The sequence below is a fragment of the Equus caballus genome, chromosome 11, assembly GCF_041296265.1.
Source record: "Equus caballus isolate H_3958 breed thoroughbred chromosome 11, TB-T2T, whole genome shotgun sequence".
Taxonomy (NCBI): Eukaryota; Metazoa; Chordata; class Mammalia; order Perissodactyla; family Equidae; genus Equus; species Equus caballus.
The window spans coordinates 59,598,289-59,618,422 of record NC_091694.1 but is presented as its reverse complement, the minus strand read 5'-3'; the positions used below and the strand labels follow the sequence as shown (position 1 = coordinate 59,618,422).

At 60.0% G+C, this 20,134-nt stretch overlaps 2 protein-coding genes across 2 annotated transcripts in view; one reads left to right on the top strand and one right to left on the bottom strand.

The window, feature by feature from the left end:
* Positions 1-4,350, bottom strand: part of FAM83G (family with sequence similarity 83 member G) — a 30,211-nt gene extending 25,861 nt beyond the window's left edge. The window contains exons 1-2 of the mRNA XM_023653629.2: positions 4,219-4,350; positions 3,136-3,790 (exon numbers count right to left, since the gene is read on the bottom strand). Coding sequence (XP_023509397.2) covers positions 3,136-3,657 — 522 coding nt within the window. The 5' untranslated portion in view covers positions 3,658-3,790; positions 4,219-4,350. The remainder of the gene's footprint in view (positions 1-3,135; positions 3,791-4,218) is intronic.
* Positions 1-20,132, top strand: part of SLC5A10 (solute carrier family 5 member 10) — an 82,766-nt gene extending 62,634 nt beyond the window's left edge. The window contains exons 11-16 of the mRNA XM_001488061.6: positions 12,637-12,744; positions 14,959-15,109; positions 18,848-19,016; positions 19,158-19,373; positions 19,619-19,676; positions 19,797-20,132. Coding sequence (XP_001488111.3) covers positions 12,637-12,744; positions 14,959-15,109; positions 18,848-19,016; positions 19,158-19,373; positions 19,619-19,676; positions 19,797-19,903 — 809 coding nt within the window. The 3' untranslated portion in view covers positions 19,904-20,132. The remainder of the gene's footprint in view (positions 1-12,636; positions 12,745-14,958; positions 15,110-18,847; positions 19,017-19,157; positions 19,374-19,618; positions 19,677-19,796) is intronic.
* The last annotated feature ends 2 nt before the right edge of the window (positions 20,133-20,134 follow it).

Genomic DNA, 20,134 nt, shown 5'->3' with positions numbered 1-20,134 from the left:
CTGAGTGTGTGCTGTGTCATTTCCCTGCCCCAGGGTCTACCTGCCGCACTGATGACAAGCCAGGATGAGGAGGTGGCGGGCTGGGCCGCCCTGACTCAGCACCAGCAGCCCCAGCCCAGGTGCCCCGGTAGGAAAGGGGCCGGCGTTTGGGCCAGGCAGCCAAACCACAGGACCCCCATCCCGGGGCAGGGGTGGGCATTCTCCCTGCTTTGGTACCGAGAGGATGAGAGGAGGATGCAAAGCCGAAGGAAAAGGGGTGAGTCATGGGCAGAGATAAGGTAAGAAGCGCTCCAGGAGGGCGGGCAGGTGGGCGGGCCAGGCGAGGCGCCCTGTCAGCATCTGTCAGCGTCACAGCCGGCCCCTGCGAGCCTGGGAAGAGGCAGGACTGCAGGTTGCTCTGATGAGCTGTGCCTCCCTGCCCTGCCTGTCACTGTGTCCTGCCAAGGCCAGGGCAAGAGGGGCAGAGGACCCATCCCAGAGTCTGAGGACAACACGGGCCTGGTCCCCACCCCTCCACCCAAGAACTAGCTAGGTGACCTTGGCAAGGACTAACCAGTCAGGCCTCAGTTTCTACATCCAAAAAATGGGGCAGATAATACCACCTGAGATTATAAAGTGCCTCGCACTCAGTAAGTCAGGCGTCGCTTCACAGCAGGGACCCGTTGTGAGAAGTGCGTTGTTAGGTGATTCTGTCGCTGTGCGAACATCATGGAGCACACTTACACCAACCTAGTGGTGTAGGTTACTCCACACCTAGGCTGTGTGGTACCCGTCTTACGGGACCACCGTCATTAAAGCACTCTGCCGGTGACTGACATGTCATGATGCAACTGTCAACAGGAGCCACTGTTATCACAGCCGGCCACACGCACACTGTTTTGGACACAGGTCTGGGGTGGACATGGCAGGAATGCAGGCTGGACAGCAGGGGCTTGGCTTGCCAGTGCTGTGGGGTACGAACAAGCCCCTGTCCCTCCCATGCCTCAGTGCCCCGTTGTAAGATGGGAGGCAAGGCCTCCACCGCCTGAGACCTCACCTGTCCTGTCAGGCCTGCGACGGAGGCTCTCGCTGTGCGACATGGGCAGTGAGAGGGAGGAAAGCAGGGGGCAATGCCTGCCTGTTGGGGGGCTGCAGGAAGGAACCAATGGGTGCCACACAGACGGGGATCAAACCTGAGATAGACTTCTTCCTGGCTATGTCCCCTTAAGAGAGGATGCTGTGACCTTGTGGGGCTTTTGTGGGGAGCAAATGAAGTTATGGGGCCCCATGGGATTGATGGGGTGGCTGGGTCTCAGTCCTAGCCATGGAGATGTGAGGAGGATGACCTGGGGTCCAGCCTGGCCCTGGTACCCCTCTCTGGCCCCATCACCAGGCCAGGCCACCCGTCTTTCTGTCTGGGGAGAGGAGGCTCTGTAGCTCTCCCCAGGCCACGCTGGGCCCTGGTGCCTGCCTCCCTGCTACTCCTGGCGGGGGACAGGCACGGAGGAGGGGGAACCCTGACACAGTGGGTCAAGCCCCCCAGCAGGGCCTCAGTTTCCCCATTTTTAAAAAGGGAGTGGAGGCTGGGTAATGGGATCCCAACAGGCCCTCCCAGGGAACTGGGTTCACGCCCTGAAGTCAGGCACCTCTGTCCACAGCCCCTTCCTACTCCGCGGCAGGCGTGGGGCGGGTTATTCAGCCTGAAAACTATGACGGCCTCTTCCTCCACCTCTTTCTCATGGCTGTCACCCGACTCCATCTTCACAACAGCCAAAGAAGCGGATTTATGCTCCCCACCTCCGCTTTACAGACCAGAGACCCGAAGCCCCAGAGCTGCATGGGATCGGGCCAAGCCGGGCTCCCTGACACAGGCCATCTAACTCGCCGCCCCCTCGGGGGACGGGACTCCACCTTCCTGCAAATTTAAGCCGGGGCCACGTCATCAGCTCCTGACCCACTTCTGTTTCTTTGCCCCAGAGCTCCCCCAGGCCCTGTCTGTCAGCCAGGATGGTCCCCAGAACCAGTGTTTGGGTCTTGTGCAATTTACTGCCCGGTTCTGGGCCTGGAACAGTGAGGGGATCAGACTCCTCTAGAAATACCTCGCCCGGCGACCCAAGGCCAGGACAGACATTGCTAATCACACACTGCTCTCTGCGGAGCCCAGACTGGGCCTCAGAATCCTTCTCAATGCAGCTGACTGGGCAAGCTTTATCAGTCACGTCAGGACGCGCTCCGAAACCATGAAAAGGCACTTTTGCTCTGCAGGAAGAAGCACCAGCTCGCGGTCACAGCTGTCCAGCGAAGGCCTCGGCTGTCTCTGCAAGTGGCGAGCACCCCTCCTCAGAATGTGTGTCAGTGTGTCAGCGGAGAATGGTCACCCACGTGGGGGACACTGCACAGCTCGGCAGGGGTCGGGAAGGGGAGGTCCAGACAACGCTTGAGGTCCCTTACAGTGGCGGAATTCAACCCAGACGGACAACTCTCAGCTGGAATCACTCTGCTTCCGCCCCTGAGGGCCGCGCCATCCCCACCCCCGCATCCCCCAGCCTGGAAAGGTCCTGCCATTGCAAAGCTCACGAAGAAGCTCAGAGAGTGAGCAAGTCACCCTGTCACCCAGCACAGCCAAGAAACAGGCGCACGTGAACTCGGGTCTCCAGGCCAGCTTCAGCCGCACTCAGGCTACGTAGTCTCCATGCCAACTCCCCCGCCCCAGCCTGTCTCCACACCCCCCAAAAGCAACACCAGGGAGCTCAGGGTGTGTGCGAGCGCCTGCTGCTTCTCAGGGGTGAATCAGAGCCATCCCGAGGGACAGTAAGTGAGAGAGTCCTGCCATCCCTGCCGGCCCCACCCCATCGCAGCACTTTCTTCCGGGGAACCTGCTCGCCAGGTCTGGGGAAATCAGAAACACCCCCCAACAATGCACAAAGGCCCTTTGAGATGGGGCAGCCCACCGTCACCTGCTAGAGGATCTGGGCACCCTATCCTTCTGCAAAGAAACCGAGGAACCCCATGAAGGCAGGAGGGGAGACAGCAGGGAGGCAGCCAAGAGACTTGGGTGGGCTGAGCGAGCGGGCACCGGGCAGCAGAGGTGCTGGGGCCGGGTCAGGCCACCCGGCCAGCTTCCTCTCCACCGACACTTGCCCACGGGGGGCTCACCTTCTGGGCCTGGTTGACCATCTTGCGGACCACCTCCTTGATGTGGGCCTGCCCGTCGATAGGGGGCTGCATGTAGACGCTGGCCCGGGTCACACCGCGGTAGGCGACGGTGTCGGGCCAGCCCAGGTCCAGCTGTGGGATGGAGCGGTCTGACTTCTGGGGCCAGTACTCCAGCGAGGGCAACGGCTCAGCCTCAGTGGGGATGCCACCCGCCCCGCTGACTTCCTCGCCATCACCCAATCCATCGTCCTCGGGCTCCTGGGGGCGGCTGGTGTCCCGAGGGTCCTCAGAGCCCGGGTCGTACACCTCGATGGTCTCCAGGATGCGCTTGAGCTCCAGCTCCGAGAGGAAGTCTCGGATGTTCTCCCGCTTCAGCACCTCGTAGAAGGCGTCGGGGCCGCGCGCCACCAGGGCCTCCAGCGCCAGCCGCTGCTCCTCGCTGTAGAAGAACTCGGGCTTGGACTCGCTGGAACGCCAGTTGACGTGGCTGTCGTCCAGACACTGTACCTGGGAGAAGGCCATGGTGCCACCTGCCGGGGCGCTTCTGCCGGCTGGCAGGCGACGGGACGCTCGGCAGGGTCGGGGTCCCGATCCCGCGCTGGGCAGAGCTCGCTCTGGGCCTCACAGCCGCCGCTGCGCCTCTGCCATCAGGCGCCTGCAGGAGGGAGGAGGGAGGAGGGTCAGGGCAGAGTGCAGGGGCCGGGCGGGGCGGGGTCGGCGGGGGGCGGCGCGGGGACGCGGCCTGGGGCCGGGCGTGTCTCGTGTGGGGCCGCGGGGCCACATCCCAGGGGATTTCTGGAGCTACCCGGGTCCCAGGCCGCCTGGGGGGGGGGGGGGGGCGGGCGCAGGCGGGGAACTTCCCAGGAGTTTCCGAGAGCGGCAGCAGGAGAGGAACCCGGACGGCCCCGGCTCGGCTCAGCGGCGCCCCGCACTCCGAGGGCTTCCGGGAAGGGAGGGGGGGTCTCCAAATCCCGGGCGCCGGAGCGGCAACCCGAGGGGCCTGCCCGGAGGAGGCTTGGGGAGTGCGGTGGGCGGCGGCGGCGCGGGGGCCGGGAGCCGGGGGCGCGGGCCGGACTTGCTTACCGGGCGGGCGCGGAGCCGGCGAGAGGAGCCGCGCGGGCGAGCGGGGGCACGGGCTGCGGCAGGTGACTAAGTGCTGCCCCGCCGCCGCCGCCGCCACCTGCGGTCACGTGCGGCCCTGGGGGCGGGGCCGGAAGCTGATTCACCCCCCTCCCCCCCGCGCCCCCCCCCCCCCCCCCGCGCCCCGCGGGGCCGACGGACTCTGCGGTCGGTCGGTGGGTGTGCGCCTGTCTCCTCTGCTGCGCTCAGCCTCGGGTGGCCGAATTATGAAAAGCTCGGGGACCAAAGTCCAATAGCTTCTGGAACATTGCAGCCCAGAGAGGGACAGTGTTCTTCCTCAGGACACACAGCAAGTTAACAGCCTTGGCACCGCTCCACTCCCGCCCACATTGCCTGCTGGTGACCCTAGTCCATCCCTACCTGTGCCCATTTTCCCAGGTGGGACGGGATGTCCCTGCAGATTCGCAGCTGTCCAGTTGTGGAAGTAGAGTTGGGGTACTGGGCTGGGAGCCCCCAAGGAGGCACGGTCTGACCCAACCCCAGGAGCCTTCACAGGGCCTGATGTGGACAGAGCAGTTCCCCAGTTCTTAGTTCCAAGCCCTGCTCCCCACTGGGAGGGCTCCTTCCTTCTACCCAGGGCTGGTCCTGCATGATGAGCCTGTCCCACCTGAACCCTGGGGCCAGGAGGGCCAGAGAGGGCTTCTGTGGGCTGCGGTCAGGCCGGGCTCTCTGCCTCGCGTCCCTGGGGCTTGGGACCCCAGTTATGGGGGGTGTGGGGACCACATCTGAAAACAGTCTGCTGGGGCGGGGAAAGCAAAGCCCATTAAACCTGGCGGGACAAACAGCCCCCACCCCATCTCGTGCCACAACCAGTCAGCCAGGCACCTGGCCCAGCCCTTCCCTCCCATCCCCCACACTTGCCCTGGATGGGGCTGCTCTGTGCTCAGGCTGGGACTGGGGCCCAGGACCCTGCTCTGTGCTGCTGAGGGCTGGCTGGTGACATCTCTAGGCCTGGGCCCGTGGTCCCCCCTCCCCCAGGACCCTCAACCCCATCCATGTGCCTCTCAGGCCTTCTCACCTGAGCCCACTGCCCTGAGCAGTGACCTCTGTCTCCCAGCCACAGCACCCCTGCAGTCCCCATCACGGACTCTTCAAGCCTCAGGGCCTGCGCTCCACCCTTGCCCCAGGGTGTCACATTGAGTCTGAACTTAGTGGCCCCCAAGACCAGGCCAGGCCCCTCCCTGAGCACAGTCCCACAAGTGCCCTAGCTCCTACCAGTTACATGCACACATACCTGCATCCTCCCTACCCCACAGGGCCAGGAGGGGACAGAGGGGCCCCGTGGGCCAGCACTGCCCTGGGAGTCCTGGAGCCTCGGGGCCTCAGCTTCTCCTTTTGCTCTCACTGCTGCACAGAGGCCCTGCGTTCATGAAGAGACTGCTGGCTCCAGGGCTGCAAGGCCTCTGGCCCTCCAACCTCTGCAGTTACCTGCCCTTAATTACAGATTCACAGAAAGTAGTTTAAAAAACCAACAGAGGGGTCACCTGCAGCCTCCCCCGGTTTCCCCAGTGGTGTCATCTTGCATAACTATAACACAGTTATACCGGGGCTGGAAAAGTGAACCTGGTACGAGCCGGGGCTTGCACAGATTTCACCAGTTTACAGGTGCTCCTGTGTGTGTGTGCGTGTGTAGATGTGTGCACCCTTATCACTTGTGTAGATTTGTGTAACCACCATCACAATCAAAGTGCAGCGCTGTTCTGTCTCCGCCAAGATCTCCCTCTTTCCAGCTGTCCCCATGCCTCCATCCCTGACCCCTGGGCCGCTTGTCTGTCCTCCGTCTCTGGCAGTCTGTCCCGGCGGTGGTGTGCATCAGCGGCTTGCTCCTTTCTGTGCTGACTGGTGTTCCGTGGTATGGACGGCCGGTAGTTCTTTGAACCGTTTCCCCTCTTGAGGGACATTTTGGTTGTTTCCCGTTTTTGGCTATTACGAATCAAGCTGCTGTGAATATTCGTGTACAAATTACACAAATTAATTCATACAGGTACACGTGGACATATTATAGTGTGTATATTGTACATTCCCAACATGTGTGAGTGAGCCAGCGTCTCCACAGCCTTGCCAGCGTGTTATGTTGCCTCTGCTGTTTCTTTTAGCCATGCTGATAGCCGCGTGATAGTTTGCCTTTTCCTGATGACTGTGACATTGAACACATTTTCATGTGCTTCTTGCCGTCTGTGTGTACTCTTCAGAGAAATGTCTGTTCGTGTGTTTTGCCCATTTTCTAATAGGGCTGTTTGGTGTTGACTGTTGAGTTTGGAGAGCTCTTTGTATATTCCATATGTATATGGCCTTTGTCAGGTAAGTGGCCTGCAAATATTTTCTCCTGGTCTGTAGCTTTTCTTTTTTTTCCAGTGTGTCATACGATGTTATGAACTGTAGTCACCACGCTCTGCATTAGACCCCGGAATCTATTCATCTTCTAACTGGGAGTTTGTACCCTTTGACCAGCATCTCCCCATTTCCCCCACCCCCAGCCCCTGGCAACCACTGTTCTAGTCTCTGTTTCTATGAGTTCAGCGTTTTTAGATTTCTGTGTATACGTGATATCATATAGTATTTGTCTTTCTCTGTCTGACTGATTTCACTTAGCATAATGCCCTCAAGTTCCATCCACGTTGTTGCGAATGGCAGGATGTCTTTCTTTTTCACGACTGAGTAATACTCCGTTACGTACCTCTATCTCACGTCTTCTTCATCCAATCCTCTGTTGGTGGGTGCTTAGGTCATCCCCGTGTCTGGGCTATTGTGAATAGTGCTCCAATGAACATAGAGGGGCACATAGCTCTCTGAGGTGGTGATTTCATTTCCTTAAGGTATCTATCCTAGATGTGGGGTTGCTGGGGCACGTGGTAGTTCTCTTTATAATCTTTTGAGGAACCTCTGTACCATTTTCCATAGTGGCTGCACCAATTTACATTCCTACCATCAGTACCCGAGTATTCCCTTCTCTCCACATCCTTGCCAACACGTGTTTTCTCTCATCCTTTTGGTGATAGCCATTCTGACGGGTGTGAGGTGATCGCTCACTGTGGTTTTGATTTGCGTTTCCCTGATGATTAATGATGTTGAGCACTTTTTCATGTGCCTGTTGGCCATCTGTATTGCTTTTTTGGAAAAACGTCTATTCAGTTCCTTTGCCCATTTTTAAATCAGATTGTTTGGGGTTTTTTGCTATTGAGTTGTACGAGTTCTTTATACATATTAACCCCTTATCAGGTATACGGTTTATAAATATTTTTTTCCCAATCCATAGGTTGCCTTTTCATCTTGTTAATGGTTTCCGTTGCTAGGCAAAAGCTTTTTAGTTCGATATAGTCCCACTTGAGGTTTTTTTTGCTTTCATTGCCTTTGTTTTTGGTGTCAAATCCAAAGACAACATCGCCAAGACTGATGTCAGGGAGCTTACCGCCTATGTTTTCTTCTAGGAGTTTTGTGGTTTCAGGTCTTCCATTCAAGTCTTTAATCCATTTTGGGTTAATTTCTGTGTATGGTGTAAGACAGTGGGCCAGTTTCATTCTTTTGCATGTGGCTGTCCAGTTTCCCCAGCACCATTTATTGCAGAGACCGTCCTTTCCCCATTGTATATTCTTGGCTCCTTTGTCGTCATTTAATTGACCGTTTATGTGTGGGTTTACTTCTGGGCTCTCGATTCTGTTCCATCGATCTGTGTGTCTGTTTTTGTGCCAGTACCATGCTGTTTTGCTTATTATAGCTTCGTAGCATAGTTTGAAATCAGGGAGTGTGACGCCTCCGGCTTTGGTTTTCTTTCTTAAGACTGCTTTGGCTACTCAGGATCTTTTATGATTCCATACAGATATTTTAGGGTTGTTTTTTCTATTTCTGTGAGAAATATCATTGGAATTTTAGTATGGATTGTGTTGAATCTGTAGATTGCTTTGGGTTGTATTGACATTTTAACAATGTGAATTATTCCAATCCACGAGCACGGAGTATCTTTCCATTTATTTGTGTCTTCACTTTCTTTCATCGTTGTTTTATAGTTTTCAGTGTCCAGGTCTTTCACCTCCTCGGTTAAATTTATTCCTAGGTATCTTATTCTTTTTGATGGAATTGTAAATAGGATTGTTTTATTTTTTTTTCCCTTATTTTTATTTTATTTATTTATTTTTGCTGAGGAAGACTGGCCCTGAGCTCACATCCATGCCCATCTTCCTCTACTTTATATGTGGGACGCCTGCCACAGCATGGCTTGCCAAGTGGTGCCATGTCCACACCCGGGATCCGAACCGGCGAACCCCAGGCTGCCAAAGCGGAATGTGCGCATTTAACCGCTGCACCCCGCGCCGGCCCCAGAGATTGTTTTCTTAATTTCTTTTTCTCATAGTTCGTTGTCACGTATAGAGACTCAACTGATTTTTGTATGTAGATTTTGTATTCTGCAACTTTACTGAATTTGTTTCTGTACCTTTCCTTTTTATCCTTTTCACAGATGTCTTACACAAAGCAAGCACTTTGGATTTTGATGAGGTCCAGTGTGTCAGTTTTTCCTTTAATGGATCATGCTTTTGATGTCAAGTCTAAAAACTTTCCACCTTGCCCTAGGTCCCAAAGATTTTCTCCTATTTTTTTCCCTAAAAGTTTGATAGTTTTACATTTAAGTCTGTGATATATTTTGAGTTAATTTTTGTGTAAGTCTTGAAGTTGAGGTTGAAGTTGAGTTTTTGGGTGCTGGATGGCCCCAGAGGGGTTGTACAGAGGAGGAAATAGCCTCAGAGAATAATCAGCCAGCATCCACAGTCAGCTGGACTCGACCCCCGGCAGAGTGCTTTTTGCCTGCTCACCACTACGACATTGACCTCTGGACTGGATCCTAGGGATGAGCCAGGCCTGGTTGGGGAGTGGGGAGCCCCTTGATTATTCCTCAGGGTGGTGTGTCCAGGGGCCAGCTTGGGAAAGGGTCATTCAGTCAGTCAGCAAACACCAGCAGAGCCTGTCATGCATTGACTTGTGTTGGGCACCGCTGGGGCCGGGCTCCTCCCTGGGTCCCCATGGTCGTAGTCTGTGGGGAGGCAGGACTGTCACCAGTCACAGAGTGATTGGTGCTATGGAGGATGTTGCCCCAAAGCCTCGGGAGCCTGGACACCCGCAGAGTTGAAAGCAGTGAATATGAGCTCCCTGGGTTTGTAAAGAAGGGAAGGGTATTCCCGGGGGAGGGAACAGCAAACACGGAGGCCCAGAGGTTTAGGTGAAATCGGCAGGGGTGAGGGTGGCCAAACGGGTGGGGAGCCCTGAGTGGCACACTTAGAGTTTCGTGCTTCCTCCTGCAGGGGATGGAGAGCCACAGGAGGGAGGAACGGGGAGCACCGTGGGCAGAGTGCTGGGTTTAGGAGTCCCCTCTGCTGCCTTCAAGGAGGGTGGCTTAGAGGGGGCAGGGTGGGGCAGCGAGGGGTGGGTAATCGCCCATCACTAGGCCCAGTGGACTTCACCTTGGCCTCAGGGAGGGCAACTCCAGGCTTCTGGCGAGGTCCCTGCCTGGATGGGGGTGCTGATGCAGAAGGGGAGCCCAGTAGGGGGCTCCCAGGCCCACAGAAGCTGGTGCTGCAGCAAACCCAGAAGTCCCCCCCCGCCGCCCCTGTTCCCTGGCCCTCGCTGGCCTGGGGCCACCCACTCCTGAGTTGGCACATTCAGGGGACTTTGTTTAAGTGGTGACACCTCTGCTGCTGTCATAAAGGAGCGGTGGTTCTTTTTTTGCTGTTCAGCACAAACCCAGGCGAGCCAGCGGTGCCAGAGGCAGTGCTCCATACCCAGAGCCTCGAATGGGCTGGAATGGGCTGAATAAACTCGGGCGGAATCTCCTGACTCTGGCTTTCTGAGCCATTATGTGGCTGTGACTCCTTACCTGTCCCTCCCAGGAGGGCTGGGTCCTCCCAGTGCCAGAGCTGGCTGGTCCAGGCCCAGAGCCTGTCAGAAGGGGCCCATCACCTACCCTCTGAATGCTGGACCCCCAGTGGCCCCAGAGTCCTGCCATGGGGCCCCAGGCTCTGTCCTGGGTTTGACTGTGTGTCTCAGGCAAGTTATGTCCTTTCTGGTCCTGAGTTCTCTCATCTGTACAACGGTGGAGGTGGAGATGATAGGGCAGGGCAGCTAGATCAAACAGTGCCTGAACTCCTTCATGGCTCTTTCTGGGACCTTTTCTCCCTTTCCTCCTCTCCTCCTGTGTCTTTCCTCCTTCCTCCCAACCACTCACTTGCTTACTCACTCATTCATTCACAACTGTTCACAGAAGGTCTCTGGGCCCAGCCCTGACCTGAGTGATACCTGGGACCGGGAGATGATTCAAGCCCTGTGTCTGCCTTTAGGGAGCTCCCAGTCTGGTGGGGGCGGTAAAGTAGATAACAACAAACAATTGCGACTCAGCCTGAGACCATAGGAACCCTTGGGAGGAAGCTGCTTTGCCCTGGTTGGGGTGGGGGAGGGTCAGGGAAGGCCTCAGAGGACAAGCCCTTTGTGCTGGGCCATGAAGCAGGAGGTAAACAAGGGGAGGAACGGAGCGCCGGGAGGAGGGCCGCGTCTGCAAAGGCATGGAGGCGCCCAAGTGCTGGGTGTGTGCAGACACGCAAGCAGGTCCAGGTGGCTGGCGCATGGGTGCCGGCTGGGAGGTCCTGTGGCCAGTTGTCAAGGCCTTAAGTGCCGTGTGGAAAGGATTCTTTCCCAGGAAGCCAGGGGCTCCTGGGGCGGGTGGGGAGGGGTTCCTGAGAGGTAACTGGTATGAGAAAGTTGTGACTGTGAAAGGATGGAGAGGATGGAAGGGAGGCAGAGAGGAGCCGGTGCCCAACATGTAGGGGCAGCTGAGGGAGGCGGGTGGGTGACGGAGGAGAAGCCACGGGGCTGGGGGGTTAGCGGGCGGTGGGGGAGAAGGGTGGAGGCATCACTGGGACCTGCGGGGGAGGGGATGCATCTGGTTGGAGGTGCCCGGGGGACCGCAGGGAGCGGGTGTCCTGGCAGCCTGGAGCTCAAGAGAGGCTGGACTGGGGACTGGGCTGGGGCCGAGGGGGCACGCTGCTCCAGCTCCACCGGCTAGAGGAAGGGATCCGAGACCCCCCAGCTGGCTGGGCATCTAAGGAGGGTCTCTCAGAAGGAGCATATGGAGGGGAGGGGACAGTTCTTCACCCAGGAGTGCCCGGTCTGCACAGGGAGGACCGAGTCCTGGAAACATCGATGCCCATGTGGAAACTCTACCACCCAGCAGCCCCTGTACCGAGGGGCTCTGTTCCAGTCCCCTCTGAGCCAGTGGGCAGCTGCTGTTTCTGAACTTTCCCCTTAATTGCCATGATGCCACGCTCTGTGGGCCCTGCTGAAAATCCCAGGGGTCAGGGGTCAAAGGTGTTTAGAAAGTATTTCATGGAGGAATAAGTGAACATGGGGTTGACTCTATCCGTTGTCTACACTGTGCTGGTGAGCCAGGCAGGGGTGGCCCCCCGGCTGCCTGCATGGGGGGATGGGTGAGGCAGGCTGGAGAGAACCGCGCCCCCCCCCCGCCCCCCGCAAGCACACAAGAGCCAGGGGCGAGGCACCAGGAGGGTCTTCAGGTGGTCCCAAGGGAGGAAAAGTGAGGTGGGGGAGGAGACGGCCCGGGGAGTGGGGTGGGGTTGCTTTCAGATGGAGGAGGCGACTTCTGAGCCTGTGCTCCTGGGAGAGTGGGAGAGCTGCTCCAGGCAGACCGGCCTCAGGTGGGAGGGGGCCAGCGTGGGGGCAGGGCAGGAAGGCCTGGCGCGGCTGCTCCTGGAGGTCGTGGGAGGGGAGCAGGGACGAGACAGGCCCCAGGAGCTGAGCCTGGGTGCTGGAGGGTCTTGTGGACAGCTGAGCGATCCCAGGCCGGGGCTCCTCTGGCTCCCCTCACGGTTGGAGTCTCGGAAGCTGTTGGAGACAGCTGGGGGGTGAGGGGGTGAGGGGTGGGGGAAATGGCCCTGGCCTGAAGCTCTGGCCCCAGGGGTGGGAGAAGGGCCCCTCTCTAGCCACCCTCTGCCCCTTTGGGCCTGGGGGCAGGAGGCAGGGAAGGGAGACTCCTGCCCAGAGGGGCTGTAGGGGCAGCCTGCTCAGCCGGCAGAAGGTGTGGGGACAGGGAGCAGACATTGTGACAGAGGACAGCAGTCAGACTGGGAGTTAACAATTCTGGTTAGGGGCCAGAACAGGTCTCAGAGGCCAGCCTGTTCCTTGTGACCCAGCCTGGGAAACTGAGGCCCAGGGCCAAGCAGCTGCTGGCCAGAGGCGGTGACAGAGCAGGTCCAGGCCAGGCTCCTGCCCTCAGCAGGGTCCTGCCCACCCAGGTGCTCACACCTCTGGGGGGGGGGGGCGTTTTGTGGGCGGTGCGGGACTCTGGACACCCCTCTTGCGCAGATGACGTGGCCTGCGTGGCGCCCTCTGAATGCCTGCGGGCCTGCGGGGCCGAGATTGGCTGCTCCAACATCGCCTACCCCAAGCTGGTCATGGAGCTGATGCCTATCGGTGAGGCCGCCTGGGTGGGTCAGGGTGGGGCGTGGGGCAGAACCTCGCTGGGCCTAAGGAGGGCGGGGGGGCTCCGGGGCTCTGGAGGCAGGTCTGGACCCAGAGTGACACTGTGTGACCTCTAGGTGGGATGTTCTGCTCACGGGGAAGAGAGGGAAATAATAATAACAGAGAACCCCCACAGCACGCACCGTGTGCCAGCCACTGTTCCAAGGGCTCCACGCGTGATTAACGTGCGTCCTCCTCTCAAAACCTGAGGCTGTCGTTATCAGCCCCATTTTACAGATGGGGAAACTGAGGCACAGGGAGGGGAAAGTGAGCTGTCCAGGGCTACAGAGTGGCTGAGACACAAACCCCAGGCTGTCTGGCCACAAGCCCATTGCTTACTCTGCGGGACCACGGGCTCAAGCCCCCACAGGAGCCAGGACCTTCCGCCTCCCCAAGAGACCACGGCCAACAGGTAGAACTAAGGGGCAGGTTTTCTCATGGCAGCAGCAGCAGCCCAGCCAGTCGGATACGGCGTGGTGAGTTCCCAGTCACGGGAGGTATGCAAGCATAGGCTATACCGCAAGGGCTATGGGAGGTCCCACCTAAGCTTTCTGAGGCCCTTTGCAGTTCGAGGGTTTCCCCTCTGATTCTCAGACCCTTGGGTGTCCGCTGCCCTCCCTCTGGTCTCCCCACTGGAAGCTTCCTGGCCCCACTGTGCTCCTCCCTCCCCCGGGAGCCGAGGCCCAAGGGCCGTGAGTACACAGACCTGGGATTAGGTCTCAGCTCTGCCACTTGCTGGCAGAGAGATTTGGGGCATGTCGCTCCCCTGCTCAGCGCTCCAGTGTCCTCATTTGTAGATTGGGATAATGACGCCTACCCACCCATCTGCCTTGTTGCTGGGATTAAACCTAATAAGGTAGGGAAACTGCCTGGTGCAAGGCTTGGCTGCACTGTGGGTCCCACCTCTGGGCCTCACCTTCCTCTTCGGTTCTGGGGGTGCTCACTAAGCTCCCCAGGGATGACACCCAGCCATTGTTGGGCCGCAACCCCTCTCTAGGCCTTGAGCTTCCTGTCTGCAAAGTGGGTGCAGAATAAGCCCCAAGTTAATCCACCTCTCTTGAGCAGGGAGGAGAGTGGAGAAATGTTTTGGAGAAAACCATGATTGAACTCACTTTCCTTTGGGCCCCATCCCAGTTAGCCTGACAAGTGAACAGAGAGGGCGTGGGATGCCTGGAGGTCACACAGCGGGTCAGATGCAGAACCAGGGCCAGGCAACCCAGCCAGGCAACAAATGGCACCTGTAAAGCTGAGCCCTCAGGGGAGCGGGGTCTGGGTCAGGCTTATTCTAGGGCAGGGAGTGGAGAACAGACAGACGGGGAATCTGCAGAGTTGAAGGAGGTGCTTAGACGCTTGACGGAAAAACACAAGAGGCCTTGGAGACACAGGCTGAAGCCCAGAGAGGCGGGAGACTAGCCTGAAGCCACACAGCACTGGGTCCTCCCTCACCTCAGTCCGTCTCCAGCCCACAGCTCCCCAGAAGGCTTTGCACAGCACTGCCTCGCCCACCTCGATGGCGACCCCTCACTCATTTTCAGCCAGTCACGGGTGGCTTTTTCTCTCTCCCTGGGGCACTGCATCTCCTCTTCCACAGAGCCAAGGAGGGAGAGGACCGCCTGTGCCTGCTGGGGGCTGCCCCACACAGGAAGTGAGGGGGACCCCGGACCCTGGGCCGCTGCCCTGTCCAGGGTGGGACCTCCGAGCTGAGGGTCCCCCCGAGGGCTCCCCCAGCCCTTCCCAGAGTTCCGCCTCTGGCCTGCTGCGGGCCCCTCTGCAACGCTCCTCCCCTCTCTGCGTGTCCACGTCCTCACCCGTCAAAGGGTTAGGAACCCTCGTCCAGTGAAGTCATGGCTGCGAAAGCGCTGCGTCACTGCGCGGCTCTGCCCGGACGGGGGGGGCCGAGAAGAGCCCCGACCATGTTGCCAGCAGCCTGGCCCCAGCAGCAGACTCACAGGTGGCCCCCTTGTCCTCAACCTCTCCTCCCATGTTGGGGTCTCTCTCCACCACCTCCCACGCCCCCAGCCCCCTCCCGGCTGGCGCTCTGCTCACAGGGGCTTGTGAATGAATAGCTGATGCCGAGGGAGCCTCAGAAGTGAGACCCAGGCGGGAGGGGCTCCCGCGGCAGGGCGAGGGCCAGCAGGGTCTCAGCAGCCCCTGTCCCTGCCCCAGGTCTGCGGGGGCTGATGATCGCAGTGATGATGGCCGCGCTCATGTCGTCGCTGACTTCCATCTTCAACAGCAGCAGCACGCTCTTCACCATGGACATCTGGAGGCGGCTGCGGCCCCGTGCCGGCGAGCGGGAGCTGCTGCTGGTGGGACGGTATGGTGGCGGTGCGAGGCCCCTGGGGAGGGGCTGGGCGGTAGGCTTCCCCAGCCCGAGAACAGCCGGTGAGGCCCCACCACAGGTGGGCTTTGAGGGGTGAGTAGGAGGTTGCCATTTGGAGAAAGGAGGATGCCACGGAGGAGAGGAGAGAAGAGGCGAGAACATCCTGTCCATCGCAGCTCCCTCATCACTCTCCTGGCCACGCCGTCACGGTCACAGCCCTCATCTCGGGGACGTCTCTTACCCTGAGCTGAACTCTTGAGGGAGTCTCTGCCAGGGAGAACCCCTTCCCCCAACCATGCCAGAGATCTGTCTGTCTTCCCCAAATCTGGGCCCCTAGCCCCCTGGTGGTTCCCGGCTGCCCCAGAGAGGGCCTAGAGCCCGTGCTCAGGAGTGGCCACACTCAGGCCACAGCTGTCTCTCCAGCCCTTGTGCACCTAGCCCCGCTGAGCTTCTGTCCATTTCCTCCTAGCCCTGCCTGTCCCCTCCTTATTACCTCGAGGACTCACTCTGCTCTTTCTAGATTCTGCCTGTGTCCCCTCCTCCATGCAGCCCTCCCTGATACCCCTGACCAAGGAATGAACCCCTCTCTTTCTCTCTAAGCTGCCCACAGGGGACTATTGCCAGGTTCCCCCCGCAGCACACACGGCTCCCATAGATCCAAGTTGTCTCCCTGATGCCCCGCCCCATGGGGGTGGGCAGGGGCTGACCTGGCCCAGCCCTCCAGCCCCGTGCTCTGCCAGTACCTGGGAGTCCTTTAGGGCTGGACTCAGCAGTGGATGATGAGGGGTTGGCATCTCCGAGTGTGTGCACGTGTCCCTCTGCCTGGGCCCTCTCCTGGGTCCCACCCCTCCGTCTCCCTCCAAGCCATGTGGCCCCCCCACTCTGCTGGTCCAGGGGCCTGGCCCTTGGGTGCTTAGCTTGGCCAACAATGTGCCCTCCGGCAAGCAGCCCATGGCCCCCGTCCTCAGGGTGGGGTCTCCCCCGAGCTGCGGGCGGTTGTCCCAGTGAGGCGGAGAAGCCGGGCTTCTGTCGGAAGGGCCCTGTTGGGACACGCCAGGCAGCGGGCGAGCGAGCATGAGCTCATCTGCAGGCTCACGGCCTCCAAACAAGGAGCCTCTCCGCGCCTGCAGGACGCTTCTGCACCAGCACGCCCGGCCGACCGCCTCTCCCTGCCAGGGGAGCCCGCCCTGCCTCGCAGACCCCTTCCTGAGCCCCTCCATGCTCCAGCATCCCGGGAGCGGGGACCTGGCTGCCATCCTGCTGCTCAGCATGTGCCTGGGCCCCCAGCCACAGTGCCCTTGGCCCTCCTTCCCACCTCTTCCACCCAGTCAAGCCCCACTCCGCCCCAGCTGGGCCCTGCCAGCCTCCCTGTGGGTGAAAGGCTGTGTGATGCAGGGCAGGTGGCTCGCCCTCTCTGGGTCCCAGCTGCCAGTTCGGTAGAGTGGAAAGGGCCCAACATTGTGTGGGACCAGGGTTCAGCTTTACCATCCCTCCTTCTTGAAGTGCCAGGACACCTCCCCCATACCTCCAGCCTCCTCCTGCCTACAACAACACTGTTCAAGCTGCGTTTCCTAGACCGTGTGGGGTCTTGGATCTCTGAAGCCTTGATCCAAGGACGGATGGGACTTACAGAGAGAGGGCAGCAGGGCGCACCCAGAAGCCTGGGGAGGAGGCCATCGTGGGGCAGGGGCAGGCAGGGGCGTGCCACTGACCTGACAGTCTCATCAGGTGGGGGGTGCCAGAGCAGCCAGCACAGGCCTGGGGCCAGTGATGACCTCGCGTCTGGGGCCCTGGTCTTTGCCAGCCCCAGGCCCACTCCTCCATCCTTCTGCTCCTTCGTTTCCCTCCCCTGCTACCCCCTTCTGTCTACCTTGTCTATTACTCAGTCCACAAATAGTGCCTGAGCCTTCCCGGGTACCCTGTGTCAAGCTGGGCAACACAGGGGATCCAGAGAGATCTCAGAGCCCCCAGCCCCGGAGGGGCTCCCCGGCCACCACAGCGGCAGCCCAGGAGCGATGGAGCTGGTGGGGCCAGCCATGCCGCCGGCAGTGTGTGTGCGGGAGCTGGTCAGGAGGGCTCCCTGGAGGAGGGCCTTGAGCTGGGCCTTGGAGGATGAGGGAGGTTTGCCCGGGGAGGCGTTGGAGAAGCCGTTCCAGGCAGAAGGGACGGCCTCTAAGTTTGGGGTCCCTCTGGCAGCCTGGAGGCGGCTGAGTCAGAAGAGGAAACCGCAGAGGCAGTGGGAAGGCCAGGGCCCCTCCAGGCCAGCCCGGAAGCCCAGGCCGCGCAGCAGAGATGCTGAGTCTGGTCTCGGGCAGCGGGAACCCGCGTGGGGAGGGCGGGGTGGGATGGTGTCAATGGAGCCCTCCTGTGCCTTTGAAGAGAGCAGCACCCGCCCGCCCGCCAGGCTGAGGGTTAATTAGCCTTAATCGGGGTGGCACCTCCTTCCTCCACCCTCTCCCTCGGGCCTGGAAGGGAAGACAGGGAGGCAGGAGGGTGGGCATGCAGCAAGGGGGACACACCCCAGCTGCACACACGGCCTCTGTTGCCCCTGCCGTCCTGTGCGGCCTTCCAGGGGTCTCCCCCACCACCCACCTCGGGGGTGAGGGGCTCCCAACTGACCCAGGACACAGGGGCAAGGGGCACTCAGCCAGGAAGGAGCAGATGGGACACCTCACCCCAGCTCTGTCTCCTTAGCTGGATCCCACACACCTTCAAGGCTCCAGGGTCCCCTCCTCCTGGAAGACCTCCCGGATTGATACTTCCTCTGGGCCCCCTCAGCCCAGCCCTGAGCACAGGGTGACAGGCTCATCTGTTCCCTTACTTGACCCTGGATGCTGGGCAGGGACTTGGGCCCACTCATCACCAGGTCTACTCAGCAGCACAGAGCCCTACAGTCAGGAGGGCTCCTCGTGAGTGGTTTGTCGAATGAACAAATGAAGCATGTCCCTGCTGTGGAGGGGCCTGCGCCCCGTGGGGAGGCAGACAGGAGCCGATAAAAGGAGCCCACGCAGGGTGGGGAGGGGAAGGGCTCACACGAGCTGGTCAGAGGGCTCCAGCTTCACAGCCAAGTCCAGGTCCTAACCCAAGCCCAGGCCGCCTGGCTCCCAACCTTGGACTCTTACGACGGGGTCGAGCTGTGATGAATATGAGTCAGCAGCCAAGGGCTGTGGGGGTATGGATGTGCCAGACAGAGGTCACAGCTCCTGCAGAGGCCGCCAGTGTTAAAAGAGGCCAGTCTGGCCCAAATATGAGGGCAGTACGTCTTTCACGCAGTCACCCAGTGTTTATTGGGCACCTACTATGTGCTAGGAGATGCAGCAGTCAACTCCAGAGATGAGGCTCCTGCCCTCCTGGTGCCTCCAGCCGGGAGGGGAGACAGACAGTAGGCAAGTGAATGCCCAGATAGACGTCCATGGAGAGGTTGGGTGTCTTGAAGACCCGCGGGAGATCCTGGGGGGCCATTGGGGGCCTCTCTGAGGGCTGACTCAGCAGAGCCCCCAGGGACCAGAAGGAGCAGACAGGCTGAGTTGGCTTCTGCAGGCGCAGGGAGCCAGAGGAGAGTCCGGAGTGAGGCAGGACTGGCCACGACCCCCGAGGGGTGGACCAGGGGCCAGGGAGAAGGCTGGAGCTGGGGCAGCAAGGGCAGAACGAGAGCAAGTCCTAGTGACCAGGGGGACGTGGGGGAAAGCTGGGGAAGGGCCTCGGGTGAGCGTGCCCACTGCCTGCCCGCAGGCTGGTCATCGTGGTGCTCATCGGTGTGAGCGTGGCCTGGATCCCCGTCCTGCAGGGCTCCAACAGCGGGCAGCTCTTCATCTACATGCAGTCGGTGACCAGTTCCCTGGCACCCCCAGTGACAGCAGTCTTCGTCCTCGGCATCTTCTGGCAGCGTGCCAACGAGCAGGTGGGCGGCTGGTGAGGGGCGCCTGGGCAGGTGGGGTGGGGCTCTGTCCTCCCCTGTGGGTGAGCTGCAGCCTGCTTGCATCTTGCCCTGCGCCTGTGCCTTCCTCCCACGGCCCCAGCTGTCCTGCCTCCTCCTCCTCAGGGGGCCTTCTGGGGCCTGATGGTGGGGCTGGCGGTGGGCGCCACGAGGCTGGTCCTGGAATTCCTTCACCCAGCCCCGCCCTGCGGCGCCCCGGACACGCGGCCTGCCGTCCTCGGCAGCATGCACTACCTGCACTTTGCCATCGCCCTCTTTGTGCTCAGTGGAGCTGTGGTGGTGGCTGGGAGCCTGCTGACGCCACCCCCTGAAAGTGTTCAGGTGAGCTGCGCTGGCCTCTGACTCCTAACCCTCCGAGGCTTATCCCTGACCCCTGGCCCTTAACAACTTCTGAGTCTGGTCCCATTCTGACCCCTGACCCTCTCTGACTCAAGATTCTAGCTCTTGGCCCCTAACTGTCTCTGGACCTGGCCCCGGCCCTTTTTGAACTCAGCTGCCTTCTTTCCGTCACTGACCGCTGTCCTCCTCCGTCCTGCCACACCCCCCTCCCTCCCTATTCCCTGCAGATTGAGAACCTTACCTGGTGGACCCTGGCTCGGGCCCTGCCTCCAGGAGCCAAAACAAGTACGTGTGTGGCCCTAGGCACTCCATCTTGCCCCACCCTGAGGAGGGGGCTGCGGGTGTGGGTGCCGGGTATGGCCCTATGGCCCTCAGCTGGCTCTCTCCTTCTCCCACCCCCTCCAGGTGATAGCCGAACAGCCCAGAAATATGCTTTCTGGGCCCGTGTCTGCGGCTTCAATGCCATCCTCCTCGTATGCGTCAACATCTTCTTCTATGCCTACTTTGCCTGATGCTGTCCCCGGGCAGGAAGGCCGGAGCCCTCAGAGCCGTGGGGTGCACCCCTTCCCTAATGAGGACACCGAGGCCCCTCACGGCTCCATGGCGGGTCAGGGCCCAGGGACTGGCTGAGCCAGCAAAGCAGCACCCATGAAAACTTAGGGCGGAAACGGGAGAAAAGAGTTTGATACTTCAAAAAGAGTTGTCGTGATTGGAAAGAAAATTAGATTTCTGATGAACATCCT